A 14,015-nucleotide genomic window follows, 5' to 3' on the forward strand; every position below is an offset into this window, starting at 1 on the left:
GATCTCAATAAAAAAAATAGTTAGAAAAACTTACATAAAGCTCCTGGCTCTCCGTCATCCACTCTCTTGATCATCGTCGCTGATAGATCTCGATCCTACTAGGAAGCTCGCCACTTTCTATATCTCTTTGTAATTTGAGAATAATTAATAAATTTTTTTTTAAATAGTTAAAAAGTTAAAATATGCTAAATAAAAATTACTTACCATCTGCTCTATATGGCGAGCGAACGGCTTCGAACCCTCATAGTGCGAGACGGTCTATCTCATTCGATTGGCGGCATTTTGGGCACATTGATCCTATATAGTTAATAGTCAATTTAGTAAGTAACTAACTAAATTGAAGAATAAATGATTTAATTATTAAACTCTAAAAAAAAATTGGATTCTTAACTAGCATGCCAGGTCCTCATATCTATGGTATATGACAGCCCAATCTTTGATACTGATGCTATCATATGGCCGCTGCCATGCTGCCTCTACCCCTTGATCCCGCACTACATCATACTAGTGGCGATGAATACGATGCCGATAATTCTTGAAATACGAGCATAGATGATTATCCAAAGCTCGCCACACATACTCGTGCTCAAAATCAATAATATCAAATATAGCCTGTCAATAATAAATATTTATAAAAATATAATACTAATTAAATATTTTATTAAATATTATTTTATCTGTAAGTGGCTACAGAAGACCTCCCTCTGAGCCGGTGTAATGTGATACCAATCGGAGAGCATCATAAGGGCATAGTTGCGGTATACGATACCTAGCTCAATCCACCATACACAACAACAAAACTGGTTAGTAGCCACGAAAACTTTTCGTCGCTAGTAATCGATTTTTGTCGCTAATATGTATTAGCAACGAAATTTTGGTCACTAATATCTCATCACAAATAATCCCATCATTGATAATATTTTATGACGAAATAAAAAATTTCATCGCTAATAAAAGATATTTACGATGAATATTTTTCAGAATTAAAAAAAAGATGAAATAATTTAATCTAAAAAAAAAGATTTACAATGAAAGAAACCATCGATGATAAATAAAAAATTAATAACAATAAAAATATTTTCATCGCTATTATTACCAAAAGTTTTATCGATAAAAAATTTACGTCGCAAAAAATATTTTTTACAACAAAAATAATTCATCACTATTAATTTAATAAAATATTAATAAAATTAAATAATATTAGCGATAAAAAAATTCATCACAAATAAGATAATTTTTGATGAAAATTTACATCGCTAATAATTATTTACGATAAAAATTTGTTATCACTGTTAATTATATATTTATTGATAAATTAAATTATGTTAGTAAAATATTTTTGACGATGAATATTTCATCGAAAATAATTTCATCGCTAATAATTTAATCATATTTTTTTAAAAAAATTATGAATATATATTTTAAATTTATATATATAATATTTTTTATAAATTAAAAAAAATAAAATAAAAAATTTACATAATAAATTGATAAATAATTTTTTTTATTTTATTATATTAAATTAAAATTATAAGATGTTTGAAATTTAAAAAAAATACATTAATAAACCATCAAATATCAGTATCTGGAGAACGAGCTGGGGATGAGGAGTGCTCGACGAAGCTCGGACCGATGATGGAGCTTGGATCGGCCTGCTGCTACTTCATTAGCTTTATCGTCTGCTCCATCTGCGTCATCCGCTCCATTATCTGGATCTGAAAGTACTGATAGTCATCGATGCATGCAGCCAACTCCTGAGCTCGCTGTCGATCCTCGACAGCCTGTCTCTGCTCCTCCGTCAGCCAAGCCTCGCATATAAAATGAATGTCCGCCCTAGATGAGTGTGAAGATAAGGGTGCAGTAATACCATATCCTAGACTCCTAACATAACAGGATCTCGTATCGAGCACCCGATCATAGATCTCATCATCTGTGGGTACGATTGAGCCCTTAAGGATAGGTTGGGATCTCATGTCTGTCATACGATCCTGAAAATTAAAATTATAGTTATTTTAATTTTATAATAAAAATCAGATTATGAATGAAAAATAATTGAAAAAACTTACAAAAAGCTCCTGGCTCCTCATTGTCCACTCCTCCGACTGTCGCTGGTGGGTCTGCTGGTAGATATCGATCTTACCAGGAAGCTCGCCACTCTCAGCATCTCTCTGTAATTTGAGAATTAATTAAAAAAATTTTAAATAATTAGAGAATTATATGCTAATTAGAAATTAAAAATTATCTACCATGTGCTCCATATGACGAGCAAACGATCTCGAACCCCCACAATGCGGCATGATCTATCTCATCTGATTTGTCGCATTCTGGGCACATCATCTCTGTAAAATTATCAATAAAATTAGTAGATAAAAAATTTAATTTTAAGAATAAATGATTAAGTCATTAAACTCTAAAAAAAATTTAGATGTGTAACCTGATATGCTGGATCCTCGTAATGCCGGCATATGGTAGTCCAATTGTCTATAGTGATGCTGTCATAGGACTGCTGCCGCACTGCCTCCTCCTCATGATCCTGCACCACCCGATACCAACGCTGATGCATGTGATGGTGATAGTCCTTGAAATACAATGACAACTGAGTGTCGATGGCTCACCTCAAATGATCCTTCTCAAAATCAGCGATGTCAAATACACCCTACTAATAACAAATATTAGAAGAATGTTATGCAAATTAAATATTCATAATATAATTTATTTTATCTGTAAGTGGATGTAGAAAATCTCTCTCTGAGTCGGTAGAATGTGACGTCAATTGAAGAACATCACGGGGGCATAACTGCGGTATATGATGCCCAGCTCAGTTTACGATGGCTTATACCATCCCCTAATGGGTCTGGTATAGCGGGTCGGTATCTCGATCCGGAGATGCTATCTCGGATGCTCGCATCTCCAATGCTCCAGAGTGAGGTTCTTCGATGGACCTCGCCCTCGCCTTACCACCGATGAAGACTCACCTAAAATAACAATAAATAAATCATTAGTATGATCCAAATAAAAGAATCAAATTTTATTATATATAAAGTGTAATAATTAATACCATTGGGACCTGCCTCACTGGGACCCGGCTCACTGGGACCTACCGGTGCAGGACCCTCTGATAGTGAAGCCGGTGCGGCAATGGAGATCGATGGAGGTGCCTCAACCTCCAAGGTATCTGCAGCAAGCTGTGAACGCGAACGACATCGTCTGTCTCCTGGTGCCATATCTATAGAAATTAAGATATAAATAAATATAATATTGAATAATAATAATAGAAATTAAATAATATTCTAATAAATATAATTATATCGCATACCATTATTGGAAGACAAAATTGAATGAAGAATATAGATCTACTCATCAATATTCGTATCTTCCTCGATGTGTAGATCCTCGTCTGAATCATAGTAATCGATACATGTGTCTTCTTCTATCTCATCATTATTTATGAACTGATCGTCTTTCTCCGACTCATCAAGATTAAATACAAAATTAGCTTCAACTTCATTGGATGGGAGATCAATCCTATTCAAAGGTGCCGTTACAAGTTCTTCGTCAACCAAAAGCTCAGGTAATGTTTGTTCTTCTTGCGAAAAAGCTTTCTCTTCATGTAAATCCAAATTTTCATCCATCTCTAATCGAATTGGTATGTCATATATGCCTCTAGGTGTTATATTTTGTACAACATGCCAATTACCTCGATACTTTAGATCCTTCAAATATATTACTTGTTTCGCTTGAGTTGCTAATATATACAGCTCATTTTGGTACCATATTCGTGCAAGATTTACACTGATAAATTATGAATCAATATGAATACCGATCTTTTTATTACTAATATCCCACCATTCACACTGAAACAAAAATATAGAATTACTGGATCTATACTTCAGTTCTATGATATCTACTAGTATACCATAATAATCAATATCTTCTTCTCCTTCATATCCTGTTGTAGCAATTTCACTATTCTGGGTTTGTCGTTGCATCTCAAGTACTCTTGTGTGAAATCTCATTCCTCCAATGATACAAAATGTGTAGTGATTGACCCTTCGATCAGGACCACATGCTAAATCATGCAACTCATCGGTCACACCCACTTCTTTATTGAAATACTTATGTTTCATCTACATCATAAGATAAAAATTATATTGATTCAAATAATATTATTTATAAGTAAATAAATAACGTATCACTAATGCAACTTACAAGATCACCAAATCATTTTGTAAATTCTCTCCTATGTCGATCATCGACATCCGTATTATTCTTCCTACATAGTATACTCTTGTGCTCACTATAAGAAGTTACGATTTTTAATTTTATATCGACATAAAAATTTTTTTTAATCATTAAACAGTATGGTAAGATGATACTTACTCAATAAAATCTTTAATTTCTTCACAATTATTTAGAATGTAAAAGTATACTTTGGATAGCTCGTTCACGTCCATAAATTCATATCTCCTTACACTAATAGATCGAACCGTTTGTTTAAATATAGACAACGTCAGTTCATTATCATCCCATTCATAATCTGCATTACGATTTGCACGATTGAATCTTATTTTGATATTGTCAAAATACATCGAGCAGAATATGACACATGCAGTAGCTACATATGCTTTCGCTATAGACCCTTCAGGTCTTGTTTTATTGCGCACATATTTTTTTAAGGTGCACAAGAATCTACAAATAAAAATAAATTTAAATTTTAAAAATATATTTACATCTTATAATTGATATGATAAAGTACGTATAATTTCTTTACCTTTCAATAGGATACATCCATTGATAATGTACTAGTCCGACCAAAAAAGCTTTCTTTGAAAGATGAATAGCCAGATGCACCACAACATCAAAAAATGATGGTGAAATTTTTTTTTATCTTACAAAAAATGAGTACGATATCCTTTTCTGATCTCTCAAGTAAGTTAATCTTCAATTTTCGGCAACACAGTTTTCAGAAGAACACTCCCAGCTCAATCAATGCAGTTTGACCATCACCATCCAAATAGCCACGCATAACCACAGGAAGCAAACGTTGCATCATCACATGGGAGTCATGACTTTTTATATTGGAGATATTGCGGTCGTTGTTCCCAACACACCGCGATACATTTGAAGCGTATGCATCAAAAAACTTTATGATTTTGAACCATCCATAGAAATTCTTCTTTTTCTCTCCAAACAGTGAATAACATGCGGATGGCATAAAAAATCTCTCACCTCGACGAACTAAATGCAACTTTGGCCGAATTTCTATTTCCTACAAATCAAGATGAGCTTTTGTACCATCTTTTATTTTTTTTGAAATATTCAATATATAACTGATGATATTATCATAAATATTCTTTTTAATGTGCATTACATCCAGATTATGACGAAATAGTAGCTGCTTCTAATATGGTAGTTCAAAAAAGATGCTTCGCTTCGTCCAATTTAGCTCAGCTTCAGTACACTTCTGCTTGCGAGTATCTGATATTTTTTCAAATTGGACGTTTCCAATGACTTCAAGTTGTTCTAAAATTTTTGCTCCACTTAACTCCTTAGATGGCGGACGTCGATCGAACTTACCATCAAAATATTGATTATAACAGATCCTCCAAGAATGATTAGCAGAAAAAAACCATCGATGACCCATAAAATATATTTTCCATCCGTGCTTTAAATGTAAGGAGGATGCATCCTTATTGCATATTGGACATGCAAGATATCCTTTGGTGATCCATCTAGATAAATTTTCATATGCCAAAAAATTATTTATGGTCCATAGAATTAAAGCATGCAACTTAAAATTACTTCGACTCACAGAATCATATGTCTATACCCCATTTTCCTATAACTCCTTCAGATCATCAATTAAAGGTCGTAGATATATATCAATTTCATTACCTACTGCTTTCGGATCCGGAATCAACAGTGACATAAAAATAAATGGTTCTTTCATGCACTTCCAAGGTGACACATTATATACAACTAGCATCACAGGCCATATGCTGTAAGAGATACTCAGATTGCCAAAGGGATTAAATCCATCTGTCACTAGACCAAATCGGATATTATGCGGGTCACTCACAAAGTGTGGATGCTTTGCATCAAAGTCTTTCCACACTAAAGAGTCGGTCGGGTGGCTAAGTATGTTCTTCTCTGAAATCTGCTGCTTATAATTGCATCTCATTTCTTCAGCTGTCTTTGTGGACATATACAACCTTTGAAGTCTTGGAATCAATGGAAAATATCTCAAAATTTTTTGAGGTATTTTCTTTACTTTCCTAATATCAGTTTTGTATCTAGGCTCACCATATTTTGGATATTCAGTTGCTTGTTCGTTATCCTTATAAAATAATATACAGTCATTTTTGCAGGTATGTATAGGAGTATAATCAAGTCTCATTTTCCGCACGTATATTTTTGCTTCAGAATATGATTTCAGAAGTCTCTCTCCATTGGGCAAAGCTGCTTTAATCAATATTAAAATTTGGTTAAATAACTTCTGACTCCATCAATTCACGATTTTAATATAAAATAATTTTATCAAAAACTCTAATTTGAAAAACTTTGTACAATTTGGATAGAGTGGCTCTCGTAAATCTCTTACAAACTTTACAAACTATTCAGAAGTCCCTTCTACCTCAAGCTGGATATTATATTCATGATCAAAATTGCTTTCAGATGCAGCAGTATTCATGCGTACATTTGAACAAGCACTTTGATGTAAATCATCTAATAATTCTCCAATATCATTATGTTTGACAGGTCTAGTAGCATTACTATCATCTTTAGTATCGTCATCATCGCACACCACTTCATTTGGATCACCCTCCCCATGTCATATCCAACAAGTATACTTCTTATCCATACCATATTGTAGCAGATGCTCCTCAACAAGTGTTATGTGACGATATACCATATTGACATATCTCTTACATGGACACTTTATCCGACTAGCACTGTCAGTCTTATGCCATGCAAAGTCAGTGAAATCTTGAATTTTTTTTTCGATATTTAGGCAAAAAAATACCTCTAGCATTCATCCAACTTTTGTTGATATTCATCTAACAACAAACACAAAATCATTAACAATTAAAAAAAAATTCTGTGGTATTCTGGATCCCGATTCGAATTTCGGACTAAATCGCATTCCAAATTCCAGCCAAAGTCCCTACCCAGATCTGGATCACTTGATACAAAATAACACATATTAAAAAACACATGCAGACTGAACATTAACACAGAAAATGTGTTACATCAACTTAATGAAGTAAAAATGCATGATCCTATCCTTTTCAAATTATTACTAACAGGTGTGGCCCTATTCCTTTCAGAAAAGTAATAATCTCATTATTATTATTAGTGGATATTTCATCTCATTTTCATAGAAATTTCAGCAGCATCTTCCCATAGTTCTCCAAGTATACGATGTGGATATGGTGCCTATGCACCCTATCCACCATATATCCGGAGAACAATGAACAGATAACTACTGAATACCACATAATGAAATAAAATATCAACTATTAACAATAATAATATTATTATTTTTTCAAAAATTTTGAATACGGAACATCCAAGTTTCGATCTCGATGAAGATCGAAATTTGAACGAAAACCTACGGCTCAATGTAATTTAAGTACCATCTTTGAATGTGCATTCGAAGATAAATTTTTAATTTATCAAAAAAGAATAATTTTGTATTGAAATTTCTTCATCAAAAATTTTTATAAAATTTTTTCTAAAATAAAAATATTTTTTTTATTTATAATTTCAGCGGCATACAAAATAGTACATAAAATAATTTAATTGTAACAACTAACAGCAATGTGCATTGTGTTAGTGAAAAAATAATTAGTCAAATAATTAAATAATTTCAACAGTAATACTAAAAAATAATATGCAACAATTATAATAATTTCAGCCCGGCCCGACCAGGCCCAACCCGGAACCGACCCAAACCGTCCCGACCCCGACCAGTCCCAGCCCCACCCGACCTGTCGGACCTCCCCGGTCCCGTCCCCAGACCCATCCCCGAAGGCCCCGGCCCGACCCGAAACTGACCCGACCTGAACCTGACCCGGTCCGACCCGAAACCAACCTGGACCCGACTCGACCCACCCGGGCCCCAACCCAACCTGCCCCATCCCGACCCCATCCCCGGACCCTTCCCCGAAGGCCCCGGCCCAACCCGAAACCGACCGGCCAGAACCCTACCAGACCCGATCTGCCCCATCCCGGCCCGACCCGCCTCAGCTCGGTCTAGGCTGGAACCGACCAGACCTGCCCCATCCCGGCTTCACCTGACCTGCCCTAACCAAGCCCGACCTGGCCCGATTGGCACCAACCCGACCCAGCCCAGCCCGACCCGAAAATGACCAGGCCCGGCCCGGCCCCATCACGGACCCGGCCCAGTCACAACCCGCCCGGCCTAGCCCGACTCGAAAACGACCAGGCCTGACCCGGCCCCGTCACAGACCCGGCCCGACCCGAATCAGACCTGACCCGGCCCCGGTCCAGGACCCGGCTCGGCCCGGCCCCGGCCCCGTCGACATCGGACCGCCATCCCCGTTCCCAATCCGCCGGACCCGGCCCGCCCTCCCCAACCCCGATCCGGTCCCATTAGACCTGATCGGTAGGCCTCGGCCAGCAGGCCCCGCGACCCCCACCCGCAGGCCCTGCGGCCCTGGATCACCATTTTCGGCCCCGACCCATCATCCCCATCCCCGTCCCCGGCCTCGACCCGTTGGACCTGTCCCAGGCCTCGAGCCACCGGACCAGGCCCGCAGGCCCCGCGGCCCCGACCTGCGGGCCCCACGGGCCCGACCCGCCGGACCTGTCCCAGGTCCCGGGCTGCACGACCCAGCCCGCAGGCCCCACGGGCCCGGCCGGCAGGCACCATGGGCCTGGCCCGCCGTCCCCGACCCCAGCTGGCCGGCCCCGTCCCCGACTCGAACCCCCCCCCCCAAAAGTAATAAAACTCACCTCAATGGGGGCGCTGGCGACGGCTTTGCGGACGGTGACGGCGACGGTGATGGCGGAGCGAATGGCGACAGCAGCCGGACAGGGGGAGAGATGCGGGACATCGGGGGGGAGTGCGAGAGAATGCCGAGTGAGGGCAGGGGGCCAATTAGAAAAAAAATAGGTTTCAGATGAGACATGACGGGACGCGGGGTATTAGCAATGAAAATTTTCATCCCTAATAATTAATTTTCATCGTCAGTAATTCAAACGAAAAAATAAATTTGCGATAAAAATCAAATTTTTTATCGCTAATAAGCTTATTAGGGATGAAAAAAATTTCGTCACTAACAGTTCCCGCAAAAAAAAAATCCCCCGTTGGAAAAAAATTTTCTTCCGAAAAATATTATTTATGATGAAAATATAGGATTTCGTCACTAATAGTTTTCGTCAAAAATTTTTTGATAAAAAAATTTTATTTACGATGATTATTTTCAACGCTAATTACGTTATTAGTAAAGAAAATTATCTTCCATCACTAATAATTATTAAAAAAGAATTTTTTATTTATAAATTTTTTATAAGTAATTATATGATGCTTGAAGAGAAAGGAATCTTAAATTTTTAGCATAGACTGAAAGGGATTACCATACTAAATATAAGTAAAATAGAACAATAAAACTTAAAGCTGTAAGATTGATTGTTTCAAAGTTCATCATAGACATGTGGCACTGGTATTTCTGCTTGGGGAACTGCATTTCCATGAGCTGGTGCATGATTCAAGCAATCTCCAACTGCCTCTCTCTGGATTTCCACAGCCACCTCTTCATGTCCTTTTGAACCTTCCTTGATGGCTCCAAGCAGCTTCCTCTGCAACTTTAGCAGCCCAACCCATTTCGACACAACATACAGCACCGTGGATAAGAACATGAGAAATCCTGTCACCAGTATCACTTTGCTTGGAGTATAGAAATAATGCATGTGAGTTTGGACTAAAAGAAATTACCATCCCTTATCTCCAATAGCCTTGCTAAAAGCTCCATCCAAGAGAAAATGATTTTTTTCTTTTAAGACAATAGTTTGATAGCATTTCCTGATAGCTATGCAACCATAAGGATAGATGTTTACCTGTCCATAACATCTTGACATTGCATTGTGGAAAGCAAGCGACGAGTGCGCATCAGCAAAGAGCGGTGTCCTTTGTACTCACCTTCAGCTTTCTTTAGAACACTTGTTGATTCCTCTGAAAATTACATCACATACATGGAGCATCACATTCTACTGTTAATAACATAATGATGCAATAATGTAAGTATATGTGTTACATCCACAAATGCAAAAGAAAATCTGAATTGCCTTAACAAATTTGTAATCAAGGCAAAGACTCATGCCCCATCACCAAAGGGGGGATACTTATGCACAAAATCTGACAGAGTCTACAAGATTGCATTTATGTAGTGATGGGCCTAAGCTCAAGTCATATTCCCTCTCCTAAATTTTGACTCCTCTTGGAATAAGTTTCTTTCCTTTTCATTGTTCTATGGGAAAAGGTTTAGGATGAGTCCTCCCATAACAACTTCTAAATCAGTAACATAAGCTTGGTTTGGGACATTTTTAAGGGAAATTTCTACTCGAATGATTCAGTTTTTATGTAGAAATAAAACTGAATTACTCCCTTCACCCTCCCTCTTTCTTTCTAGATATCACAGGCAATACTATATTTTCTCAAAATAACTTGAATAAGTAATAATCTGATCTATCAATGACAATGCAAGAGAAGCTTACACAAGTCCTCTAACTGGATCTATCTATGAAATGAAGGTAGCCATGTATTTGAGATCCACATTAAAACATATGATAGTTCGTTTCTCTTTTTGTCATTTAAAAAAATCATGATTGTAGAAAGCATAAAATATCATTGGAACCAAATTTAAGCACTAAGCTTGAAGAAAGTTACAAACAACATTTTATTGGCAAACCATGATTACCAGTGCAACAACCATTATATAATTAACAAACAACAAAGCAATAAGGGATCATACCAAAAGTAGCCAATGTGTTTGCACTTCTTTCCACCTCCTGTGGAAAATTATGGAAAGACAGTTATAAAATAGATCTACCCATTAGGTAGCCATAAATCCAGACCAACTATCATTAAAGTAATCACACTTGAACCATCAGTTGACAAGTACGCTGAAGGCTCTCGATAATGCTTTCCATAGTAGATGTCATCCCAACCTTTGTCCTATAAAATCAGAAAATTAAACCACTGTAACATATCTCTTAGTCATAATAAGTGAGAGAGATTTATTCATAAACAGCCATTACAGAGTTCACCCTAAGAAGGTAACCAAGTCAAGAAAGCATCTCAGTCTCAATAAACCAAGGCATGGGCCTATAATTATTAAAAATATATAAGATCCTTGGATTACATCCTAGTGCAGTGTTTCTCAACATCATGAGGAGTGTTAGAAGCTGCCCAGCCCTCCACTTGAGAAACTTCAGACCACAGATGAACTACAACCATCACCATTTTTGAGTCATTCTTTTTACATGAAAAGGAATGGGTGTTTCAATGTCTAGAATGCTCTTCCACATTGTCTGGACTTTGACTATCAAATAGAATCCTATTTCATCTTCAAACAATAACACAAAGAAAGAACAGCAACAACAATAATTAAAGTTTGTATCATCTAGATGAAGTTGTCTACATCAGACTGTTCCACTAAAGGACCAGTTAAAATTTTATAGCCATCATCAACCCAACATTAAACCTTTTTCTTTTGGTCTTTCTACCCGCCTCGTACCTTAGCAGAAAACAAGATTATGCACAAGAAGCATAACCATGCAATAACTTTTCTTTACCAAAAATATAAATATGAGAATGCATATAAACTCAACTGATTGCACTTTATAATTTAAGATGATGAACATTTTAAGAAAGGATATTGCATGAATAAATAATTCTTAGAAATTACTTGTTTCACTAAATTCAGAAGACATATTGTAAATTATGCCTGTGGATTGTAGACTCTTCTCCACCTCCTAAAAGAAGCTCTCTCTACATATTTAGAATCCAATATTAGCAGTGGAGCAGAGTTTTTAAGAGAGAGAGAGTCTGTAAGGATCATTAATTGCTGTTGAAGCTTATGTGGAAACTTGATAGAAGGATTCACATCACATAATGAAATACAGCAACACTAAAAAGGATCACCAAATTTGCTAAAGCTAACACACGAATTTTGTAGGATGATTCACATTGCAGAATGAAATGAACAATCTAAGGACATCTGAAGAGTTTAATCCCAAGTTTGAGAGGAGGTCTCACCTCCTCCTAAGCAGCTTTCCGGATGTTCTTCTTTACTTGCAAGTTAGCATTCCTTAGGCTCATATGCAAACTGAAAACATGAAGCAGGGTAAGCAATTGTTAGAAGCATAAAAATTAAAAACTGAAAAAAATATGAAAGGTACTCGTACAACTGGGGAAAGCAAATAAGCAGATAAAAAAAAAAGATAAAGCTAGAAAATGAAAAAAGTCTAGTAATCATTAGTAGATGGGAAGAGCAAACTCATAAGAGTTACTTCTGGTATTGTTTCTTCCATGATTCTAAAGTTGAATGTGCAGACTGTGATTCTTCAATCATAGGCAGCTGTCGGGAAAGAAGATCAAGCCGAAACTGCATTGATCTAAGCAATGCCAGACCATCATGTGCAGCACCATTCAGTCTAGGAAGAGAATTTGCCTCCTCCGTCCCTCTTCTATACTTTCCACATCCTTCAATGGCTTTGACGCGTTCCTGGATTTGCACAACTGTCTGATCCCACTCCTTCTTCACATTCTCGACAGCTTGCCCGACCTCATCCATTCTGACCTGAAAGAGAATAGACTAAGAACAATTCATATATTAAAAATAAAGCATAAAATTAAAGAGGAAAAAAGAACACTGATGAAAGAGTGCTTAATGAATCTAGAATTTAGAAAAGCTGTCGTGTTTTTTCAAATTTGCATTGTTTTTGAAACAAAATTATTCGTACAATCCGAAGAAAGAAGCAGCACTTAACAAAGAATGGGAACAAAGAATGTGTTCAATCTGAATTATAGGAACCCTCTTGCAGAAGCTCCATGCTCAGCGACAGATTTGGATGAATTGAAACTAATTAGAAGACATAAAATTCCAAATGATGGCTCACATGAACATGCTGTATGGTTAGGCAATACATCAAACACGCTGAAGGTGTTATGCAATCCTAGGAAATGACCGAGAAAGCTAGACAGAAAACCAGATCTGACGAGATCGAACAGGTAGATGACAAAAATATTTGGGGCGATTAGAGTTTTTTTTTTTTGGTAAGAGTTTAGAGTCTTCTTTAGAAGAAAAGATTTCTCAAGATTAAATTGGACGGCATATGTGTTAAATTTTTTATGTGATAATAGAAAGAGATTGCCATAGGCGAGAGCATAGACAAAGAAGGAGAAAAAATAAATCCGAGACAATAGAAAGAAGGAAGAGAAGGCATTCATTGGCCGGTGTTACCGTGCAGAAGAGCAAGAGTGCGGTAAAAGAAGCGTACAGAGCTTTCCTTCTGATTTCTCAAAAAAATATAAGGGTGCGTTTGATTCCACTTTGATTTTTGATTTAAAAAAAATATTTTTTTATTTTAATTTTTATTATTAAATAAAAATAAAAAAATAAAAAAATATATTTGATAATTACGTTACTATAGAATAAAAAATAATATTTAAAGATAACAGATAAAAAACTCAATGAAAAAAAAGAGTTTAAAAAGAGAAAGAGAAAGAGAAGGGAATGGAGAGATGAAAAATTCGACGAAAGCAAAATTCAACCCTTTAATTTTTTGATCGGATGTTTTAGATGTGCGGAAGTTAAAAAAATAAAAAAAAAATTTAAAAAAATAAAAAAAATTATTTTGTATATAAAGTAATTTTTTTAATTTTTTTAATTTTTAATTTTTAATTTTTAATTTTTAATTTTTATGATATTATCAAATATTATTTTTTATTTTTATTTTTTAAAAATTAAAAAATTATTTTTTAAATG

The 14,015-nt window shown here is 36.2% G+C and overlaps 1 protein-coding gene across 6 annotated transcripts; it reads right to left on the minus strand.

Annotated features, from left to right (window-relative positions):
- Positions 1-1,573: 1,573 nt before the first annotated feature.
- On the minus strand, positions 1,574-13,568 carry LOC105035351 (uncharacterized). 6 transcript variants are annotated; one of them, XR_012138552.1, is made up of 11 exons: positions 12,538-13,484; positions 12,284-12,353; positions 11,125-11,200; positions 10,998-11,034; positions 10,084-10,198; positions 3,059-3,226; positions 2,616-2,975; positions 2,435-2,533; positions 2,247-2,339; positions 2,067-2,168; positions 1,574-1,988 (listed from the first exon to the last, which is right to left on the minus strand). XR_012138552.1 is itself a non-coding variant. In XM_073251707.1 (6 exons), the coding sequence occupies exons 3-6, from the start codon at positions 11,185-11,187 to the stop codon at positions 9,735-9,737; spliced, it is 312 nt and encodes a 103-aa protein (XP_073107808.1). In that variant the 5' UTR covers positions 11,188-11,200; positions 12,284-12,353; positions 12,538-13,484; the 3' UTR covers positions 9,572-9,734. The 6 variants fall into 6 exon arrangements, 2 of the variants coding, with proteins under 2 accessions (XP_073107808.1, XP_073107807.1); XM_073251707.1 differs by lacking the exons at positions 1,574-1,988; positions 2,067-2,168; positions 2,247-2,339; ... (1 more) ...; positions 2,616-2,975; positions 3,059-3,226 and adding an exon at positions 9,572-9,831; XM_073251706.1 differs by lacking the exons at positions 1,574-1,988; positions 2,067-2,168; positions 2,247-2,339; ... (1 more) ...; positions 2,616-2,975; positions 3,059-3,226 and adding an exon at positions 9,572-9,893.
- Between the last annotated feature and the right edge of the window lie 447 nt (positions 13,569-14,015).

The sequence above is a fragment of the Elaeis guineensis genome, chromosome 2, assembly GCF_000442705.2.
Source record: "Elaeis guineensis isolate ETL-2024a chromosome 2, EG11, whole genome shotgun sequence".
NCBI lineage: Eukaryota > Viridiplantae > Streptophyta > Magnoliopsida > Arecales > Arecaceae > Elaeis > Elaeis guineensis.

Excerpts from the sequence above, each read along its gene's own strand:
- LOC105035351 (XM_073251706.1), bottom strand. The coding sequence starts at position 11,187 with ATGACATCTACTATGGAAAGCATTATCGAGAGCCTTCAGCGTACTTGT. Across the intron at positions 11,035-11,124 it reads CTTGTCAACTGATGGTTCAA|GAGGTGGAAAGAAGTGCAAA; the intron begins GTGTGATTACTT and ends AATTTTCCACAG. Across the intron at positions 9,894-10,083 it reads TGTCAAGATGTTATGGACAG|GATTTCTCATGTTCTTATCC; the intron begins GTAAACATCTAT and ends TACTGGTGACAG.